We start from the raw sequence: 18251 nt of genomic DNA on the forward strand, positions 1-18251 counted from the left end.
AAGACGATCTCGCAACACGAACAATGAATACTCTGGAATTAATTTCATTTTCTGAAACAGTGATATTTTTCTTTATTAGATTATTCGAACAGTGGGGTTTATAGAATTGTTCACTGTTTCAAACTCTATCCATATAAATCATTTCTTGTTTCCCGCAGTGGAAGCCCACCATTATCTTCTAAACTTACAACATTTGGTTTTCCTAATTAGAAAATGTAGGCCAGTTCCTTAATCAAGTTATGAAAAATTACATCACCTAGATAAGATTTTAGAAACAGTAAAAGTATTGCTTTAGAAACAACTTTCACATCTGCTCGGTTTTTTGAAGCGCAGGTTCTGAAACATTAGTTTTCTGCTTCGAAAAAAAACCATTAATTTATGGCATTCTTGTGATTGACGGGCGGGCCCGGATGGAATTTTTTTTTGAATTTTAATACTCCAAAAATAATTTTCAAGCAGTTTTTATCACTTAAATTCGCTGTCGATCTACTTTAAATTTTTCGAAATTAAGCTCAAAATGCCCCCAAAACTCCTTTTTCAAAAATTACTTCTGAAAAACAATGTTTTTCGGGAAAAATCGATGTTTGCTTGGGAAATTCGAATTTTGATGGACGGCTGTACGACTACTTGAGATAAGAAAAACATTAAAAAATGTTTAAAAACTGGACAATCTATTGGGAGATCGTCAGTAAAATTATAGTTTTCTGAAGAAGCAACTCTCCGAAAAATTATTTTCTGTTTCACACACTCAGCATGTAAACGTATATTTGTTTGCAATAGTTCTTCGTCCATTGGAAGGTCAAAATTTAAAATTATGTTTATTTTCTAAATAAGAATAGATTTTAACTTTCTTTCAGACGTCAAATAATAAAAAAGGAACGAATATTTTTTACTGTTTCTCCGAATACACAAGAGAATTAAAACATATGTGAAAAGCAACCTGTAGGATCTTCATATTTATTACAAATTCAAAAACAAGTTTCTTTTTAAAAATACAACAAAATGTACACAAGAAATCCCGTATCAACAATGCTCTCTACCAGCTTTTTTCAGACTAGATTTTTCAGTTGTTCCCTTCCAAAAACTACATTTTCAAGTGGGATGAACTCTAGAAAGTCTCTGTTTCAACCACATTAGAATGAACAGAATAGTGACTAGAAGGAGGAAAGTTCCAACGACCAAATAGATGACAGGAAGGAATAGATTACGAGGGCCAACCCAGTTTTCAGAAGCAATTATGAATGATTTGTCTCCGTCGTACATGTCCACTGGGTAGTCTGAAAATTAAAGAATTTTGGAAACAAATAAGGTTTTTCTAGGTTACAGTAACCCAGAAGGATATTGTTTTGGCTGGATTTTTTTTGGGAAATTACGCTGCGTGGCGAATGTCCACGACGCCGCAGCAAATTTGAAATTAAAAAAATGGGCGGAGTTTTAAGTTGCAACTCCGCCTCAAACTTTTTTTTAAAAAATTTTTTCACAGGTTGCTTAATTTTGTGATCATTTTTTTGGGTAGAGAGAGCCGGCTTTTATGTCTTTTTAAAATCATACCAAAGCAAAAACTTCGAAAAATAAACGGATTCGGGACTTATATATTTCAGAAAAGATTGTGCGGCGGAGTTGCTTGTCTTGAAACTCCGCCCATTTCCCATCGAAAATTTTTCCATCGAAAATTTCTTCCGCGGAATCGGTGTTGACTCTCCACATGACCTGTGCCGGGATTACTGTAGGACTATACCATCCGAAAATTGTAAAAGATGAGGACTTTGCCTGTCCAATTAACACATGAGATTCCAATTCGTGTTAAAAATTGTTTGAAACAGAATTAATAAAGAAATCAAAACTCACTATAATTAATGACCAATTGATAGGTTCCTCTCGGCAACCCGTTACTGAACATATCTACCTGAAACAGAATAATTTACCCTTTCAAATCTTTCCTATCTCCTTTCGTACCTGTTTATTCAACACTCGATACAATTTTCTAAACTTTGGAAGGGCCGCCACTTTCATCCAAACCATAAAATCGATATTCTCAAAGCCAATACCAACGTCAGGATCAGTACTATTTACTCCCAGTTGACATATTGGATATCTCCATGCCGGGGGTTGGATTGTGCCCTGAAATTTTGAATGCATTGATGGGGAAAATTGCAGTGACTTTTCTGTGATACAGAAACTTTTAGAACTGCTTTGAAACAGAACTTATTGTTTTCTGTTTCAATACTTCTATAAATTTTTTATCTCACTGTCAGATCTGGTAACTAGTAGATTTCGAATGCAAAATGCAACCACCTACCTGAAAAACATCGCAAAGTGTCTGATTGGCAGCTCTCACTGGATTTCGAAACTTTCGTTTCATTTCGGTTTCTCCTAGTACTCCACGTGTAGTCCACGGTACTCGAGTCGTTCCATTTGTAGTGCCATTCATGTAGAATAGTTGGAAAGTGTCTGAAATGATTATATTATTTGAGTGAGTGGTTAGCCATCGGCCGAAGGGTAATAGAGAAAATAAACAAGACAACTATGTACAAAACATTCGAATTCAAAAAGTGGGTGTTGACGATTTGATGGATTAACTATACGTATCAGTTTCTATGAAAGAAATATTTTTGAAACGGTACATTTTAATAAATATAGAATTGAAGGGATAACGTGATTATTAAAAGAAAAATATTTTGAACCTGTAAGAAGTTCAATTTTTTTGTTTGAGAATTCCAAGTAGAATGTAATCAATAAACAAACTACTATTAGTATTTTCTCTGAAACAGCAAGTTTCTGAATTTCGATAGCAAATAGCGTAAAACCTGTATTATAACGGCATGCCGTTGTTTTTTCAACTGACTTCCTGAAAATTTTTTGGGTTTTTGAGATCGTTACAATACGGTTGCAGTTCTATTAGAGGTGCCGCTATAATACAGTTTATACGGTATCTGATTCGAACAAAATTCCATTGTCCCGTTTTTTTCTATATTTCTGTGAAACTGTAACTTTTTTGAGATTAGTCACTGATAGAAAAACTAAAAATGTCAACTATGGAAAGAAAACAAATTCAAAAAGTGGGGATGGACAATTTGGTAGATTAACTATACGTACCAGTTTCTTTGAAAGAAATATTCTTGAAACGGTACATTTTTAAAAATCCTGTGACAATGATATAATTGAAGAAGGGACAGCGTGCAAATTGTTAGAAAAAATGTTTGAAACTGTAAGTCACTAGACAAAATACCATGCTTCGCTTTGAGTAGTCTCTCTGAAACAGAAAATTTCTGGAAAAAGCGAAATTAAAAAATGTCCCCGAACACGTTTTATTTTTATAAGGTTTTGAAACCCGGAAACCGTAAAGTCTATTAGCTAATCAAAATCAATTTAGGCACCCAATTTTTACCTTTTCCCTTCTAAATCCTCACCATTAAACATGGAATTCGCAACAAATCCACATGGAGCAATCGGAACTTTTGTCCCATTCACATCCACGTATTGCAATGGATCACATCCATCTATTTCATTTATTTTCCCTCTCAACTGCTGATCGTTTCGAGAATTAAAGTACAATCGATTGTTCTGGTAGAACTTGTTGAGTCCGTAGTAGAATTTTATGTCGCCCTGAAAAGATGGATTGTTAATTATTTCGGAAATTATGTCAGCTTCTAAACTTTCTATATTATTCTTTTTTATTTTATCTGAAACAGTATAAAACTGATTTATTCGCTCGACATAATTCTTACAACTGCGCTCCACCAAAATGCCCTGAAAAGTGTCTCTTAATCTCTGAGTCTCTCAATTCCGCACAAATTTTTTTTTGTATTCGGTAGAGCGTGGTTGTAAGAACCGTGTCGTGAGAATATAATCCTGTAAGCTGAAAAACTAACGTTCCAGAAATTACGTCGGAATTTCCAGAATATTTAATTACCTGACAGTATAGATACCAGAAATGCGGACATAATAAAAATAGATGTACAGATATTTTACTTACATCCAAAACAATTGTTTTCCTAATTCTCAAAATATTCTGGAAACAGAAAAAAAATGATACTGCTTCACAACTAAGACTAAGAGAAACAAGATATCCCCTCAAACCGTTATCTGAGTCGTCTATATATCTTTTCATTTCTACAGTAACCCACCGTATAATCCTGATCCAGAATAATATTATACGCGCATTGGAATGTCTCATTTCTCATTTCACTTCTCAAAACTCTCTCTACTTGAGTTCCATTCGGAAGGGTGCAATTCGTGTAGAGTACCTCTTGTTCCAAAGCTGAAAATTGCATGGGTCTGGCGCACCTCTGCCGCGTTTCTCACTTACACCCCTGATGTCCGAAAAAGAGTGCAATTCCCATTGCCAGTGTGGCTAATCCTGTGATTAGAGTAACCGGAATGGCAGATGTGATACTGTAGTGGGGGCGGAGTGCAGGCAGTTTTTGCTGCTTCCATGCTGTGTCTGTAATCTTTTTTAATTTCAGAACTCAGAGTATTGAAAGATCATCCAATCACTCTGAAATACATGTTTCTAGTTCCAAAACGTACCCTTTGGTTGATTTTTCTTTCCACGCTGTCTCGGAAGTTTTGGAATATCATCTGGCATTTTTTGGAGGTTACTGAAAATAAAAATGAGCCCAAAAATAATATGACATAATAATTATGAAACAAGAACGACAAGAATGACGAATACACTAGTATAACAAAAAGTCATTTTGGTAATCTACAACTTATGAAACACGAAAAAAATTGTGAGTTCAAATTTTCAGGAAAATTAATTGATTTACGGTTTCAGATTATTTTTTTAACAAATGTTAGGAAAATCTCACCAATGCAGTTTTTGAAAAAATAAAATAAAATTGGAAATTTACTGTTTTCAGTATTATTAAAAACTCGGCGATTTGAACAGGAAATTGTTCTGGAACTGTGAGAAAGTTAAAATTTGTGAGCTTTCTTACTACATGTGTTATTTAAATTTCTCTAATATTGAATGGAATTAACTATTTGATGAGACAAATGTTTGTTTCTGATGAGGTATGATATCAAAAACACAATTAGTATTGCTGTTCTATACGCCTAATTGTTTTTGATTAAAAATTTTTATGTTGAAATGTTTCTGAAACAGGAACAAAATGGAAAGATTTTCACTGTTTCAGTGAGTTGATATAAGTATTCACGAATATATCAAAATTCATATTTTAGAAAAAGAGCATATCTTTTTCGAAAAAAAACGCAAGGCGGAGGTAACATTCTGCAAAAATGCCTCCATTCGACCGGATCTGTCAAAGCCGGAATTGATCAAGTATCGGAATGCTTGGAAGAAAGCCATCGAACTGAACAATCAGGAAAAGCAAAGAATTTACACCGTTCGAAATCTGGAAGTTGTCAAGATAACCTACAAAAAAGATCAGGTGCCATGGGCTTGGGAAATCAGAGAGCAAAAGGCAAGCCCTGCTCATTAGCTTATGCCAACTGCTTCGCTATCTCCAATAAAATATCCTATCTGGATTATCTTGCTTCTTTCTATTCATTTGACGTCATTGCACTCACAGAAACCAAACTGAACGATACCTTTCCCGATGCTATTTTGTCCCTTGACAACATGTTCACCGTTTTCCGCAAAGATAGAACACGACATGGTGGTGGCGTGGCCCTACTTATATCAAAATCTGTGAGATGCTCTCTTATTACTATTCCAGAAGCCTTAAGTGCTGTCGAAATTATCGCTGTGGATATATTTATCAATGGGAAGTCAACCCGTATTATATCATGTTATCACGCCAATCATAGTTCTGATATCGGTCCAATCATTGAAGCGCTGGAGTTCTTATTGTTTACCCACAAACAGACTATTATTACTGGTGACTTTAATATGCCTCACATTGATTGGTCGAGTATGACGGCATCGGACAGTAAGTGTAATGAGTTTTTAAGCTTTGTACTTCGGAATGGATTATGTCAACACGTCCTCTCTCCCACACGCCTCAATCCAGACCATATACTTGACTTATTGCTCACAAATACTCCGAGTGTACGTGAAGTGGTGGTAGGAGAATTATTCAGCGATCACAAGTTGATAAGAGCAACCCTGAATTTATCGCTAAAGAAACAACCCAATCATAAAACCTTGCTTAATTTCCGGAAAGCGGATTATGATAGTATCAACTTTGAACTGAGCAATATGAACTGGAACTCTATATTTCGGGAACTATCGGTCGAGGAGATGTACAGTCAATTACTGGAGGTCACCACTAACCTTGTCAATACTTATGTACCTACTGTCACCCGAAATGTCTTACTGAAGAAGTATCCTGCTGAAGTTAGACGGTTACAAAAGTTGAAGCTATATATATGGAGGAATGAGGGTAACACTGAACGTTACAAGGCCATTAGTGCGTTATTGAAAAAATCCCTCACTGATTATGATACATCGGAACTCGAGAAAAAGCTTACTACTGGTTCATCTAAAACCTTCTTCAGATTTATGAAAGACCACATGAAACCGTTTCATGAGGTCGGTATCATCAAGAACAATGGCGAAATTATCTGTGATGACATAACCAAAGCGGAGCTGTTTGCTGACAGGTTTTCGGAAGTGTTTACGCATGATGATGGCAATGTTCCATTCTTCAAACCAAGGTCCAACTCTATTATCGATGGCTACGAATTCGAACCGTATATAGTGGAAGCCGTGTTGGCAAAGCTCAAGCCCAGACATAATCGAACTCCGGACCAGATTCCTGCTATATTTCTGAAGAGAGTTGCCACTGCCATCGCGTTCCCACTCACTCTAATTTACAACAAATCACTGTCAACTGGCAACATACCTCATATCTGGAAAAAAGCCATTGTTGTACCGTTGCACAAAAAAGGTCTTAGATCAGACTGTAACAACTACAGGCCAATTGCACTTACGTCCAGTGTCTGCAAAACTATGGAAACCATTCTGAGAAGAGTTTTGGTCCAACACCTGAATGTCAACGGCCTATTGAATGGGAGTCAATACGGTTTTCGCGCTTACCGTAGTTGCGAATCTCAACTTATTCATTATCAAGGCTCTCTATTACAAGATCTGGAAAGGCACAAAGCCAACTTTGCCATCTATATAGACTTCAGTAAAGCCTTTGACAAAGTACCGCACAACAAATTGTTGACCAAACTCGAAGGATATGGTGTTCAAGGAAACCTTCTTCGTTGGTTATCTACGTTTCTGACTAATCGTATTCAGGTAATTTCTCTAAATGGAATTTACTCAAAACCTATGGATGTTATTAGTGGAGTGCCACAAGGCTCTGTCCTTGGTCCTCTTCTCTTCCTCCTATACATCAACGATATTAGTGACAACGTGGAATCCAATATATTAATGTTTGCGGATGATTTAAAACTATTCTCTCCTCATGCCAATCTATTGCAAAATGATTTAGCTACTATATCCGATTGGTGCTCCCAGTGGCAAATGACAGTCGCACCAAACAAATGTGAAGTTATTGCGTTCAGACTCTCGACACGCAACCTCAAAAGCAAAACTTCCCCGGATTTCCATATCTCAGGTTTGAAACTCCCTTTTGTCAGGCATATTCGAGATTTAGGAATATTCTTTTCGGACGACCTGTCATTTACACATCATGTCAATATTATTTTAAGGAGATCTCAATTCAGAGTGAATATGCTTTTCAATATTCTCAAGAATTCGACTATGGAAGTGTTTATTAGATGTTATATTATATATATTCGACCTATCTTGGAGTATGGATGTACCATTTTCTCGCCCTATCTCAAACTTCACATTCGGAAGATTGAATCTATTCAGAAGTCATTTGTTCATCGAATTTTCAAAAAGTTTGGAATAGAATATACATCCTATTTCAACGCTCTGGATATATGTGGACTGGACTCTCTGGAGCTCAGAAGATTAGTTTTCGATTTGGTATTCATATATAAATCAATTATCAGCAGAGAGATCTATTGTGCAAATGCCTTATTTACATTTATTCCATCTGTTAAATCTCTAAGAAGACACCCATTTTATTTGCGTTGTAATATCAAAAATAGTAACAAATCCAGCTCCCAGTTCTTGACCAACCGTACTTTAAACTGTTGGAACTCTCTACCCGTTTCTTCTTTCCCGGTTAAATCCTCCTCCCGTTCGTTTAAAACTAACTTGAAACATGTTGATTTGTCTAAGTATCTAACTCTTTCTCCCCTCAACTATTAATGTTTCTACTTGTCTCCCCCCTCCCTCTCTTGTTTTTGGCCTATTCACGAGGTAGCAAAAAAAAGGCAAAACTATTTTTCTCTTTTTTACTACTTCCAAAGGGAAAAATAGTTTTTTACCACCTAATTTTGCGTCCTCCAGAATCGGCCCATCAAATATTTATTTATCTTTTTGAATCCACTTCGGTTGTATCAGTGGCTCCTTGCCCTTCATATCGAATTAAAATAAATAAAATAAAAAAAAGAAACTTTGATGTATTAAGATCAAAGTTTCTTTTTCGAAAATTTTATACTTATTTTGAAACTGTGGTAATTTTTTGGAGGTTACAGTAACTGATAGTGAGCACAACGATAATAAAACGAAATAATTATTCTGAAACAATAATGATTTATGCTCACTTCTTAATAAACATTTTGAGTGTCAATATTGTAATCTACAACTTGTGAAACACGAAAAATTGTGAGTTCTGAAAGAAACTTTTTTATGGTTTCAGATTATTTTTTAAACAAGTGTTAGGAAAATGTCACTAGTGCGGAAAAAACTCGGCAATTTGAACAGGAAGTTGTTTTGAAACAGTGAACAATTTCGAATTTGTGAGTTTTCTTACTACATGTGCTGTTTAAATTTCTCAAAACTCGAATTGAACATTTAAGGAGACAGATATTTGTTTCAGGTGAAGGGTGATATCAGAGATCGAAAATTACTTTCATTACACAATCATACACATTTTATTGTGGTTTTTTTCCAACCGTACAATTGCTTTTGACTAAACAGATGTTATATTGAAATGTTACTGAAACAGGAGAAAAATAAATTCAAATAATGAGATTTTTTACTGTGTCAGTGAGTTGATATAAGTATTGAGAAATTGATTAAAACAATGATCTCATGGATATATTAACTTAAAATCAGAATTTTTTCGAAATAAAAGCTATGATGTAGAATGACAAACATGTAACATTATTATTTATTCAAAATGAAAATTTTCTGAAACAGTGGATTTTCGAATATTTTCAGTTACTAGAGTTTCGTTTTCGAGATTCATATTAAACAATTTTGAGTGTCACTTTTGTAATCTACAACTTGTGAAACACGAAAAAATTGTGAGTTCAGATTTTCAGGAAAATTAATTGATTTACTGTTTCAGATTGTCTTTTTTCAATAAATGTTAGGAAAATCTAACTAGTAAAGTATCTGTTTCAGTTTTTGAAGAAAAAATTAAATCAAACAATTTTTTTGTAGGAAATTTACTGTTTGTGACATCATGTGACATGGCTCGGCGATTTGAACAGAAAATTGTTTTGAAACAGTGAGAAATTTGTGAGCTTTCTTACTACATGTGTTATTTAAATTTCTCCAAAATGGAATTGAATTGACTATTTGATAAGACAGATATTGGTTTCTGATGAGGGATGATTACAGAGATCGAAAGTTACTTTTATTACGCGATTATTCACATTTTATTGTGGTTTTTTCCAACGTTTAATTGCTTTTGACTAAACAGATATTATGTTGAAATGTTACTGAAACAGGAGAAAAATGAATTCAAATGATGAGATTTCTTACTGTTTCAGTGAGTTGATATAAGTATTGAGAAATTGATTAAAAGAATGACCTCATGGAAATTTTAACTTGAAATCAGAATTTTTTGTAGCAAAAGTCATGATGTAGAACGATGAACATGTTACATTATTATTTATTCAAAATATAAATTTTCTGAAACAGTGGATTTTCGAATATTTTCAGATGCTAGAGTTTCAATTTTGAGATTGATATTTTTAGTTTAAATCTTTTTAAACGCAAGAAGTGAGAACTGGTAGGCACATTGACTTTTAAATTTTTTTGAAACTGTAGTAATTTGATTGAAAAGTTTGACTAAGTATAGAAAAATGTATAGAAAGTAATCAAATTCTCATAAAATTCAATCGAAACAGTAAATATTTTTCATGAAAATACAGCAAAAACCTAGAAAAATAGAAAAAAACCTTCTCAAGTAACCGAAATTCAACAAAATCGAAAAAGAAAATCGAGTTCTTCCCCCATACAACCGAAAAGTAAATACTCTAAAAGCGAGGGAGTATTCAAATAGAAGAGACGGAGAGACAAAAAAGAAAAGATGGTAAAAATAAAACAAGTGTGCCAAACTGTGTGTGCAAATAATGTAAATGTAGTCTGTGACTTTGGAATTGATTAGGAAGGAAACGGGTGAACGGAACACATATTTGAAATAAAAATAAAGAAGAAAATAACGAAAATAGTGACCGGAAAACGAGGGGAAAGAAGTGATGTTTGTTCAGTTGATGAGTCAGTGATATTGAATGATAATGGTTGTGTTATTAGTCATGATAACAACATTCGAGGGAAATATTGAAAGAACTTACTGATTTAAACGTGAATATCTTAGAGACCGGTGAATTTTACTGTTTCAAAATTAATTGATCTACCGAAATGTTATCACTTATCACTATCAACTGTGAACAAAATTTTAATAATTATATTTTTCGAATCTAATGAAGTTTCCAGTCACCTTTTTTCCGGCAGTAACATAGATTAACTCATTTAGAGAAGGGCGTCAGGAAGGGTGGAAGGTGGAAGGTGGAAAGCGGAAAGAAAAAAAGCCTCACATTGCTGTAAAAATTCCATAAAAATGATTATATTTTTATTAAATTTCGTTTTTTTGGGAAAAAAACTTATAGCTTTAAAACCTTTAAAAATCAGTAGGTTTGAGTATCCGAACAAACTTTTAAAGCTGATATCGTCTAGGCGAAAGGCAGAAAAATCTTGAAATGGCGGATGGCAGAAAACGGAATTCAACCCTGGTTCGACGGTTCACAAAGTACTGAATCCAAAAATCAAAATTTACTGTTTCACTGAAAAACTGAAGCAAATGCGTTTTTATTGAAGCTAATGCGTTACCTTCAAAGTTATTGCTTTTAAACATTTTTCTGAAACAGTAGACACTTTTCAAATGCCTACTGTTTCAGGAAAGCCATTAAAATGTTAGAAATTTGTTGGATTACTATTTCTTTTGAGATGCTCACATTGGGAGAAATCATTCGAAATGTATCACTAACTGGAAGAAGCTAACTGTAAGAAGTAAGAAAATTTTTAAATAGTTTCGAAGAAGATTTCAAATAGTTTCGAAATAGAGATGACTCGAAACAGTGAAAAGAATTCAAATGTAAAAATGCATCGGAACGAAAAAGTAACAGTTAAAGAAAGAGGAATTATTTTCAACACTTCTGAAACAGTAAATCATTTTGACTCTGGAAAATATTCAGTCGTAGGAAAAGCCGACTTAATTGAAAAGTGTCTCATATACTTTCGGAGCCAATCGGGGTAAGACTGTTTATAAAAAAAGGCAGCTCACAGTTTGAGTTTCGAAGTAATTAGTTTCTGGTCTACGACTAGAACTTGCTGGTTGTGAATCCTTTCAAAATCGACGGTTCATAAAATACTGAATTCAAGAATCAAAACTTACTGTTTCACTGAAAAACTGAAGCTAATGAGTTTCTAACTGGTTACTGTTGCAATTGTGAAAACTAGGTGGCCTAATATATAATGAACTTCCATGAACTTGTTAGATTTTTAAAATATTTAAAGCAGTAATGCTCTAGACTCAATAACCTTGAAGATAATTGTTTTGAACATTTCTTCTGAAACAGTCAATTTTCAAATGTCTACTGTTTCAGGAAAGTTTATAAATGTTAGAGAATTGTTGGATTACGATAACTTATTCTTAAAGAAAAAGTGACAGTAAAAAAAAGGGAATTATTTTTAATACTGCTGAAACGGCTCCGCGACAATTCGCAACTGCGACATTCCGCAACTGCGACATTTCGCAACTCACGTAGGTTTCGCAACTGCGACACTTCGCAACTGTTCATTTCGCAACCATAGAACTAGCAATAGTTTAACCTAGTTTTGTCTAAAAATGGGTCAGATAACTTTTTCTTCTATTTAATGTTTTCAAATATGTTCCCAGACCCTTCGGTTTCAACATTCTCAACTGACCTAAAGATGCAAATGCGGTGTGGTTGCGAAACGCCGTGGTTGCGAAACGTCGTGGTTGCGAAATGTCGTAGTTGCGGAATGTCGCTGTTGCGAAATGGCTAGTTGCGAAATGTCGCAGTTGCGAAACGTACGTGAGTTGCGAAATGTTGCAGTTGTGGAATGTCGCAGTTGCGAATTGTCGCGGAGCCGCTGAAACAGTAATTTTTTTGCAATCATTAGTTTGGTATACGACTGAAACTCAATGGCTGCGCTTTGAAACAGTAAGATTGCGTGAAATTTTTAGTCTATCAAATGCGCTCTACCGCTAATTTCTTTATATTTTTAGTTTTGTTCGGTGGAGCACATTTGCTTCATTGTTTTGAATTTAAAATTCTTGTCGAAAAAAAAACAAACAAAATTTTATTTTTCACGTGACACTCCGAAAAATTGTTTTTTCCAACGTCAAATATTCCACGAAGCGCCAGCTAATCCACCAAATCGATTATTTCCTCCTCTTCGCCTCTCTTCTTCGTTGCTTCCAAAAAACAAAAATCAAAAAAGAAGCAGTGAAGAATGGAAGACGAAGAAGACGACAAGCCAGATCGACAAGTTGAGAGTGTTCGATTGACAATTGGTGAGGATGTGGTGGATAAAGATGATAAGGAGAAGAAAAGAGTGTGGACAACTGGAAGAGTGCTGGGAAAAGGTGCATTCGGAACAGTTTATCATGTCATCGAGAAGACGACGAAGCAGGAAGCGGCTCTTAAGGTTAGTGTACATGGGTGACGTACAGTACCGGTCAAAAGATTGAAAACTTTGTCCGTTTTCAGTGAAAAATGCCAACTTTGAGAGTGTGCCGTGGTGTAGATTTTTTATGGATCAAACAGATCAAAAGTAGATCTTAATTTTTTTAGTTGACCACTTTTTTGTACGAGGGCTCCCTAGAGAGTTATGGCCATTTTAACACGACAGCTCAAAAATCGCACTATTTTGCACTGAAATATGACGATTTGAAGGAGAAATTACTTGGTCGATTTGTAACTCTCCAGAGCGTGCACGTAAAAAAAGTTGTCAACTACAAGAATGGAGATCTATTCTCGGTCTGTTTGATCCCATAAAAAGTTAATTTGTGGGACAGTTAGTTTTACCATGACACACTGTCAAAGTTGATCATTTTCCACTGAAAACGGCCAAAGTTTGCAACCTTTTGACCGGTACTGTAGATTCAGTTTCCATCTAAAATCAACAAATTTTAGATCGAGCGCATGACTGCCGGTGACAATCTCCTGAAAATCGAGCGTGAAATCATGCAAGCGATGAAAGAAGAACCCACTGCGATCCATATCTTTGATGATGGCATCTACAACGACTACCGCTTCATTGTGATGACTCTCTGTGGACCGGATCTACAGAAAATTGCTGAAATGGTAGGGTCTCCAATGCATGTTTCATAAAACTAAAAGTGAATTTTCAGATGAACAACACATTCTCCCCGGAAACCATCATCCGCGTGAGCATTCGAACTCTGTTGGCAGTCAAGACATTCCATGAATACGAGTATGTCCATCGTGATTTGAAACCATGCAACTTTGCTGTTGACTATGATCCAAACTCTCTTCACGTCTACATATTCGATTATGGAATGGCGAGAAGATATGCAAGAACTGACAAGAGTCGCTGGTATTTGAGACGTCCCAGAGATAATGTAGGTGGTTTGAAATTGAGTGTTTTAAGTAGATCAAATATTGATCTTCATTTTTGTAGTTGGAAGTTTTTTCATTGGAGCAAACCCTGACTAGATACGCTCCCTGGAAGTTTGAAAGAAAAGAGGGAGAGACGCAGAGAAACGAGAACGTCTATGTGTCCGCGTCTCTCACATAAACTTCAACTGCAAATATCTCCTCGGTGTTTGCTCTGATCATAAAGTTGTCAACTACAAAAATTTAGAGCTTAAAATTTTGCACATTTTTGTAGTTGACAGCTTTTTGATTGGAAGAAACGTTGAGGAGATATAAACGGTTGAAGTTTCTCTGCGTCTCGATAGTTTTTCTTGTTTTCGAGATATAAGTCTCTCAACACTCATATCTCAAAAACTTCAGAAGCTAGAAAAAAGTTGTCAACTACAAAAATGAAGATCTAGTTTTGATCTACAAAATGCATACATAAAATTTCAGGTTCAATTCCGTGGCACTGCTCGTTACTGTTCTGTGAACATGCACAAACGAAAGGAGTTGGGTCGTGTCGACGACGTCTGGTCGTGGTTCTTCATGATGATGGAAATGCATAAGCAGCTCCCTTGGAATGATGTCCAAAATCAGGATAAGATTGAAGCGATCAAGGAATTCCAGCTTCCCGAGTATATCTCCAAGGATCCGTGAGTTAACACGACGTCACTGGTCTCAACTTCTCAACTCTTTGTCTTCAGATTCTACAGCTCATTCAAGCCGATTCTTGATATTCTCAACGGAGCTGGGTACTCTGATCGACCGGATTACACTAAAATCTTTGAGATTCTTCTTGCGAAACTCGAAGAGATTGGTGGAAAGCTGTCGGGCCCAATGGAATATGATGCGGCTCGGATCAATGCGATGGAGCCGAAACCTGGAGAGAGTGGTGAATGAAACTTTGAGAATCTGTCCTCTAGTCAGGAAGAATTCGGTTGTTTTGAATTAACATGTCCTAGATAGATCTGATGTAGATCTATCATTTTGTAATTGCTAACCTTTTATAGCTCATCAAGTTTTTGAGATACACGTGTTTTAAAATTGGTCACTTGTTGGTTAGAAGGACTGGTATCCCATTTTTAAATGCTCATATCTCAAACGTCGGATGAATATCAAAAGGTTATCATTCTCAAAAATGGAGATTTAGATTTGATCTATCTGAAAAACGTTAACTTGACAAAATTTATTGGTTCCTAACTCTGTGACAACTTATTGAAAGTAGCCCAGGAAATACAAAAACGTACTATTTTCAGTTAGACAACAAGTTGAGTCGGTGAGAATGGATGAGCCAACAACGAAGGTATAGTGACTCCAAGTTTTAAATCCACTGAATAAGTTTTCATTTCAGCAGTACTTGACGGATGCATTCAACAAAGTGGTGATTCCCGGTGGCAGTCAATATGTCATCCCCGAATGGGTCGATTTTTTCGGAAACTTGAATCCAAAAAAGCCGGAAAAGGAAAAGACGGAAGAACATAAGAAGCGTATTCCAGTGAGTTTTGAATTTTCAATAATAGGTTTTCCAACCAAAAAATTTTTAGAAGTCCCCGCAGTCTCGCACGAAAACTAAGAAGACCGCCGCCACCGGAAAAGCGAATCTTCCAACTTCTTCAGTTGAGAAAAAGGATGTGACCCAGGGGACCGTCCCAAGAAAGGACAAGAACAGTAAGCAGAAGCCGAAAAAGTAGAGATTCACTTCTACTCGTTTATTATTTTCAATAAAGATTTGTTTCAGAACTCGCTGTTTTTTACTTTAACTTTTGATAGACAAGTTGTAGAAAATCGTATTCAACTGTAACAACAAAAAGCTAGAAAATTTTAAAGTTTTAAATCTAAATTAAAAATTTTATCCGTTTTTAATAAATTTGTCATTTTCTTGATTGAAGTCTATGAGATTGGACTTCGAATAGAAAAATCTCGTCCAGTTTTACGAGAGCCAACTGTTCGAGTCAATATGTCGGGTTAATTCGTTTCGATTGATGGATTGATGACAGGAGATAAGCACAACGTGTTTATGTTTCCACAGAAAAAAGAGAATTTCAAAGATCATAAAGACATCGTATTGGACTGACTTTAATGAAAATGTTCATAATACAGTACCGGTCAAAAGGCTGTAAACTTCAGCCGTTTTCAGTTTAAATTGTCTAACTTTGAGAGTGTGCCATGCTAATTCTGATTGTCACACCCAGTAGGTTTTTAATGAATCCTACAGATCAAAAGTAGAGCTTTATTTTTGTAGTTGACAACTTTTTTGTACGGACACTCCCTAACAAGTTACATATCGACAAAATAATTGTCTCCCTCAAATCGTCTCATTTCAGTGCAAAATAGTGCGATTTTGGAGCTGTCGTCTTAAAATGACCATAACTCTCTAGGGAGTGTATGTACAGAAAAGATGTTAACTACCAAAATGAAGTTCTACTCTTAGTCTGTTTGATCACATAAAAATGTATTATGTGGGACAGTTAGCTTTACTATGACACACTCTCAAAGTTAGGCATTTTCAACTGAAAAAGACAAAATAATATTTTCATATTATGATATATTTTTGGCCGGTACTGTATATAGAAGTTTGAAGACAACAGTTATATTAATTAATCTCCGGTCAATATTGTAGTGGTTTTCGGGATCTTATTTCGCAGAACGAATAGCAGGGGAGACTTAACAGGTTAAAAACGTAGTTTAGATTAGATTTACAAATGGCGGCTCGTCGTTTTTGCACAGATATCCACGAATGATCAGTTCCCTCATTTGATGCGTTACTGATTAATTTTGACTTCACTTGCCGAAAGAATTTCAAAAAGGTTTATAGGATTCAAGTTGGTTTCATTGTTGTTATTGAACAGTTTCTGATGATTTCAGAGAGCGAAAGAATTTGGAGAGAGAGTTTACGGGTGCAATTTGAGAAGTGTTTTAGCTTTTCCAATCCGGTCTAATCATTGGCAATTGACGAAAAAAAATATTTATTTTATTTGTAAAAATTTTGCTGTTTTAATAAATGTTTTATGATAACTGCAATGGTTTCTGATCATGATCATCTTCAAACGATTCCCTTGAAATCGCATTTCTTGACGCGGTCATTCAGAGAAAGAAGATGCTGAAAACAAGTTGTTACTCTCTGAAAATATAAATATTCTCACCTCTTTAAGCTTCTCCCATTCGTTGACACCACATGCATCAGTGACGTCTTTCTTCAAACAATTATCCTTTCCAAAATAGTTACTGCACACTTCCGTGATATCTGTTTTTTGAGACAAGTCCGTTTGAGTCTGGAAGGGGTTCCAATCCTCATTACATTTAGACTTGGCTTCATCTAGCTTCTTATCACAACTCCTAAACTGGGTGGTCGCAAACTCAATGAGAGCGCATGTCGATTTCATTAAGGCGAACGCTGTCTTCGTGTCTTCATCTTGCATTGGTTCACAGTGTCCAAGAATACGAGTGCAGTCATCAAGAGCAGCTCATGATCTTTTAAATTCTTTCATCTCATCATTGTTGTCAAAATCCAGATGTCCAAGTTTCTCTCCAAACTCCTTGATTCGCTGGAAACATACTTCTATTCTGTTGTAATGAAAAACTGGCTTCGAAAAAGTATTTAGGCATGTTTAGGCAGAAACATAATAACCCTTGTCTGTTCAGGCAAGCTTTTTACTTACAAATCCACACGAAGCTCCGAGGTAACTATCCGCCAGTGAGAGATTCCCACAAGCCACGCTTGCTCCATGAGCACTGACTATGAATGTAACTCCTATGAAAACAAATTTGAGTAAATTAGTCATTATCTGAAAGAAAAAAAAACGAATATAACGCAGAAAATAAGAGCGAAAAGAAGAAGGTTGTTTGAAGAAATCTAACTGCCAAGACATTCTATCAAACGCGTGACACCGGAGTGTCCGAGAAGTGAAAGACAATTGTTCAGTTGGAAGCTCAACCGACATGTTTTCGGTTTTATAGGTCAACAGTTGGCACCATTAATTGTCAAGTTGACCCGGGGTTCAAAAATCAAAAATTTTTTGAACTAAATTTTGATTTTTTTTCCGGAAATGTCGAATTTTCGACTATAGTCATGCCGGGCCGGGCCTATATTTGACATGTTTGATATTCTGAGTAGACGTGTCAGAACTAGTTTGAACTAAGTAGATTTATATCAGGACAGTGATATAAATCTAGTTAGTGTAGTAGTAAGTGAGGAGTTCTCATGTGTTATACAGATATTGCTTGCGCGAGGGAATGTAAAGTTTATGTTTTTTATGCTTTCCCTTTTTCAGCCATTTTTAGCCGCAGAAGGAGTCACACAAAAAAAAAATATTTGAACAAGTCTATTGGAAAAAATAACA

General features: G+C 35.5%; 4 protein-coding genes across 4 annotated transcripts; 1 reads left to right on the forward strand and 3 right to left on the reverse strand.

Moving 5' to 3' along the window:
* Positions 1-1092: 1092 nt before the first annotated feature.
* On the reverse strand, positions 1093-4588 carry GCK72_015184 (uncharacterized protein; the record flags this gene model as incomplete). The annotated part of the gene is made up of 8 exons (XM_053730680.1): positions 1093-1277; positions 1849-1906; positions 1957-2121; positions 2300-2451; positions 3411-3606; positions 4128-4261; positions 4310-4444; positions 4531-4588. The coding sequence occupies 8 exons, from the start codon at positions 4586-4588 to the stop codon at positions 1093-1095; spliced, it is 1083 nt and encodes a 360-aa protein (XP_053585452.1).
* An 8175-nt stretch (positions 4589-12763) lies between these two features.
* On the forward strand, positions 12764-15602 carry GCK72_015185 (uncharacterized protein; the record flags this gene model as incomplete). Its single annotated transcript, XM_003097337.2, has 8 exons — positions 12764-12958; positions 13447-13617; positions 13665-13895; positions 14365-14564; positions 14616-14803; positions 15168-15214; positions 15263-15406; positions 15456-15602. The coding sequence occupies 8 exons, from the start codon at positions 12764-12766 to the stop codon at positions 15600-15602; spliced, it is 1323 nt and encodes a 440-aa protein (XP_003097385.2).
* A 1352-nt stretch (positions 15603-16954) lies between these two features.
* Positions 16955-17330, reverse strand: GCK72_015186 (uncharacterized protein; the record flags this gene model as incomplete). The annotated part of the gene is made up of 2 exons (XM_003097349.2): positions 16955-17011; positions 17055-17330. 2 exons carry the CDS (start codon positions 17328-17330, stop codon positions 16955-16957), a joined length of 333 nt encoding a protein of 110 aa, XP_003097397.2.
* A 45-nt stretch (positions 17331-17375) lies between these two features.
* GCK72_015187 (uncharacterized protein) lies at positions 17376-17693 on the reverse strand (the record flags this gene model as incomplete). Its single annotated transcript, XM_053730681.1, has 2 exons — positions 17376-17456; positions 17571-17693. The coding sequence occupies 2 exons, from the start codon at positions 17691-17693 to the stop codon at positions 17376-17378; spliced, it is 204 nt and encodes a 67-aa protein (XP_053585453.1).
* Between the last annotated feature and the right edge of the window lie 558 nt (positions 17694-18251).

The sequence above is a fragment of the Caenorhabditis remanei genome, chromosome IV, assembly GCF_010183535.1.
Source record: "Caenorhabditis remanei strain PX506 chromosome IV, whole genome shotgun sequence".
Taxonomy (NCBI): Eukaryota; Metazoa; Nematoda; class Chromadorea; order Rhabditida; family Rhabditidae; genus Caenorhabditis; species Caenorhabditis remanei.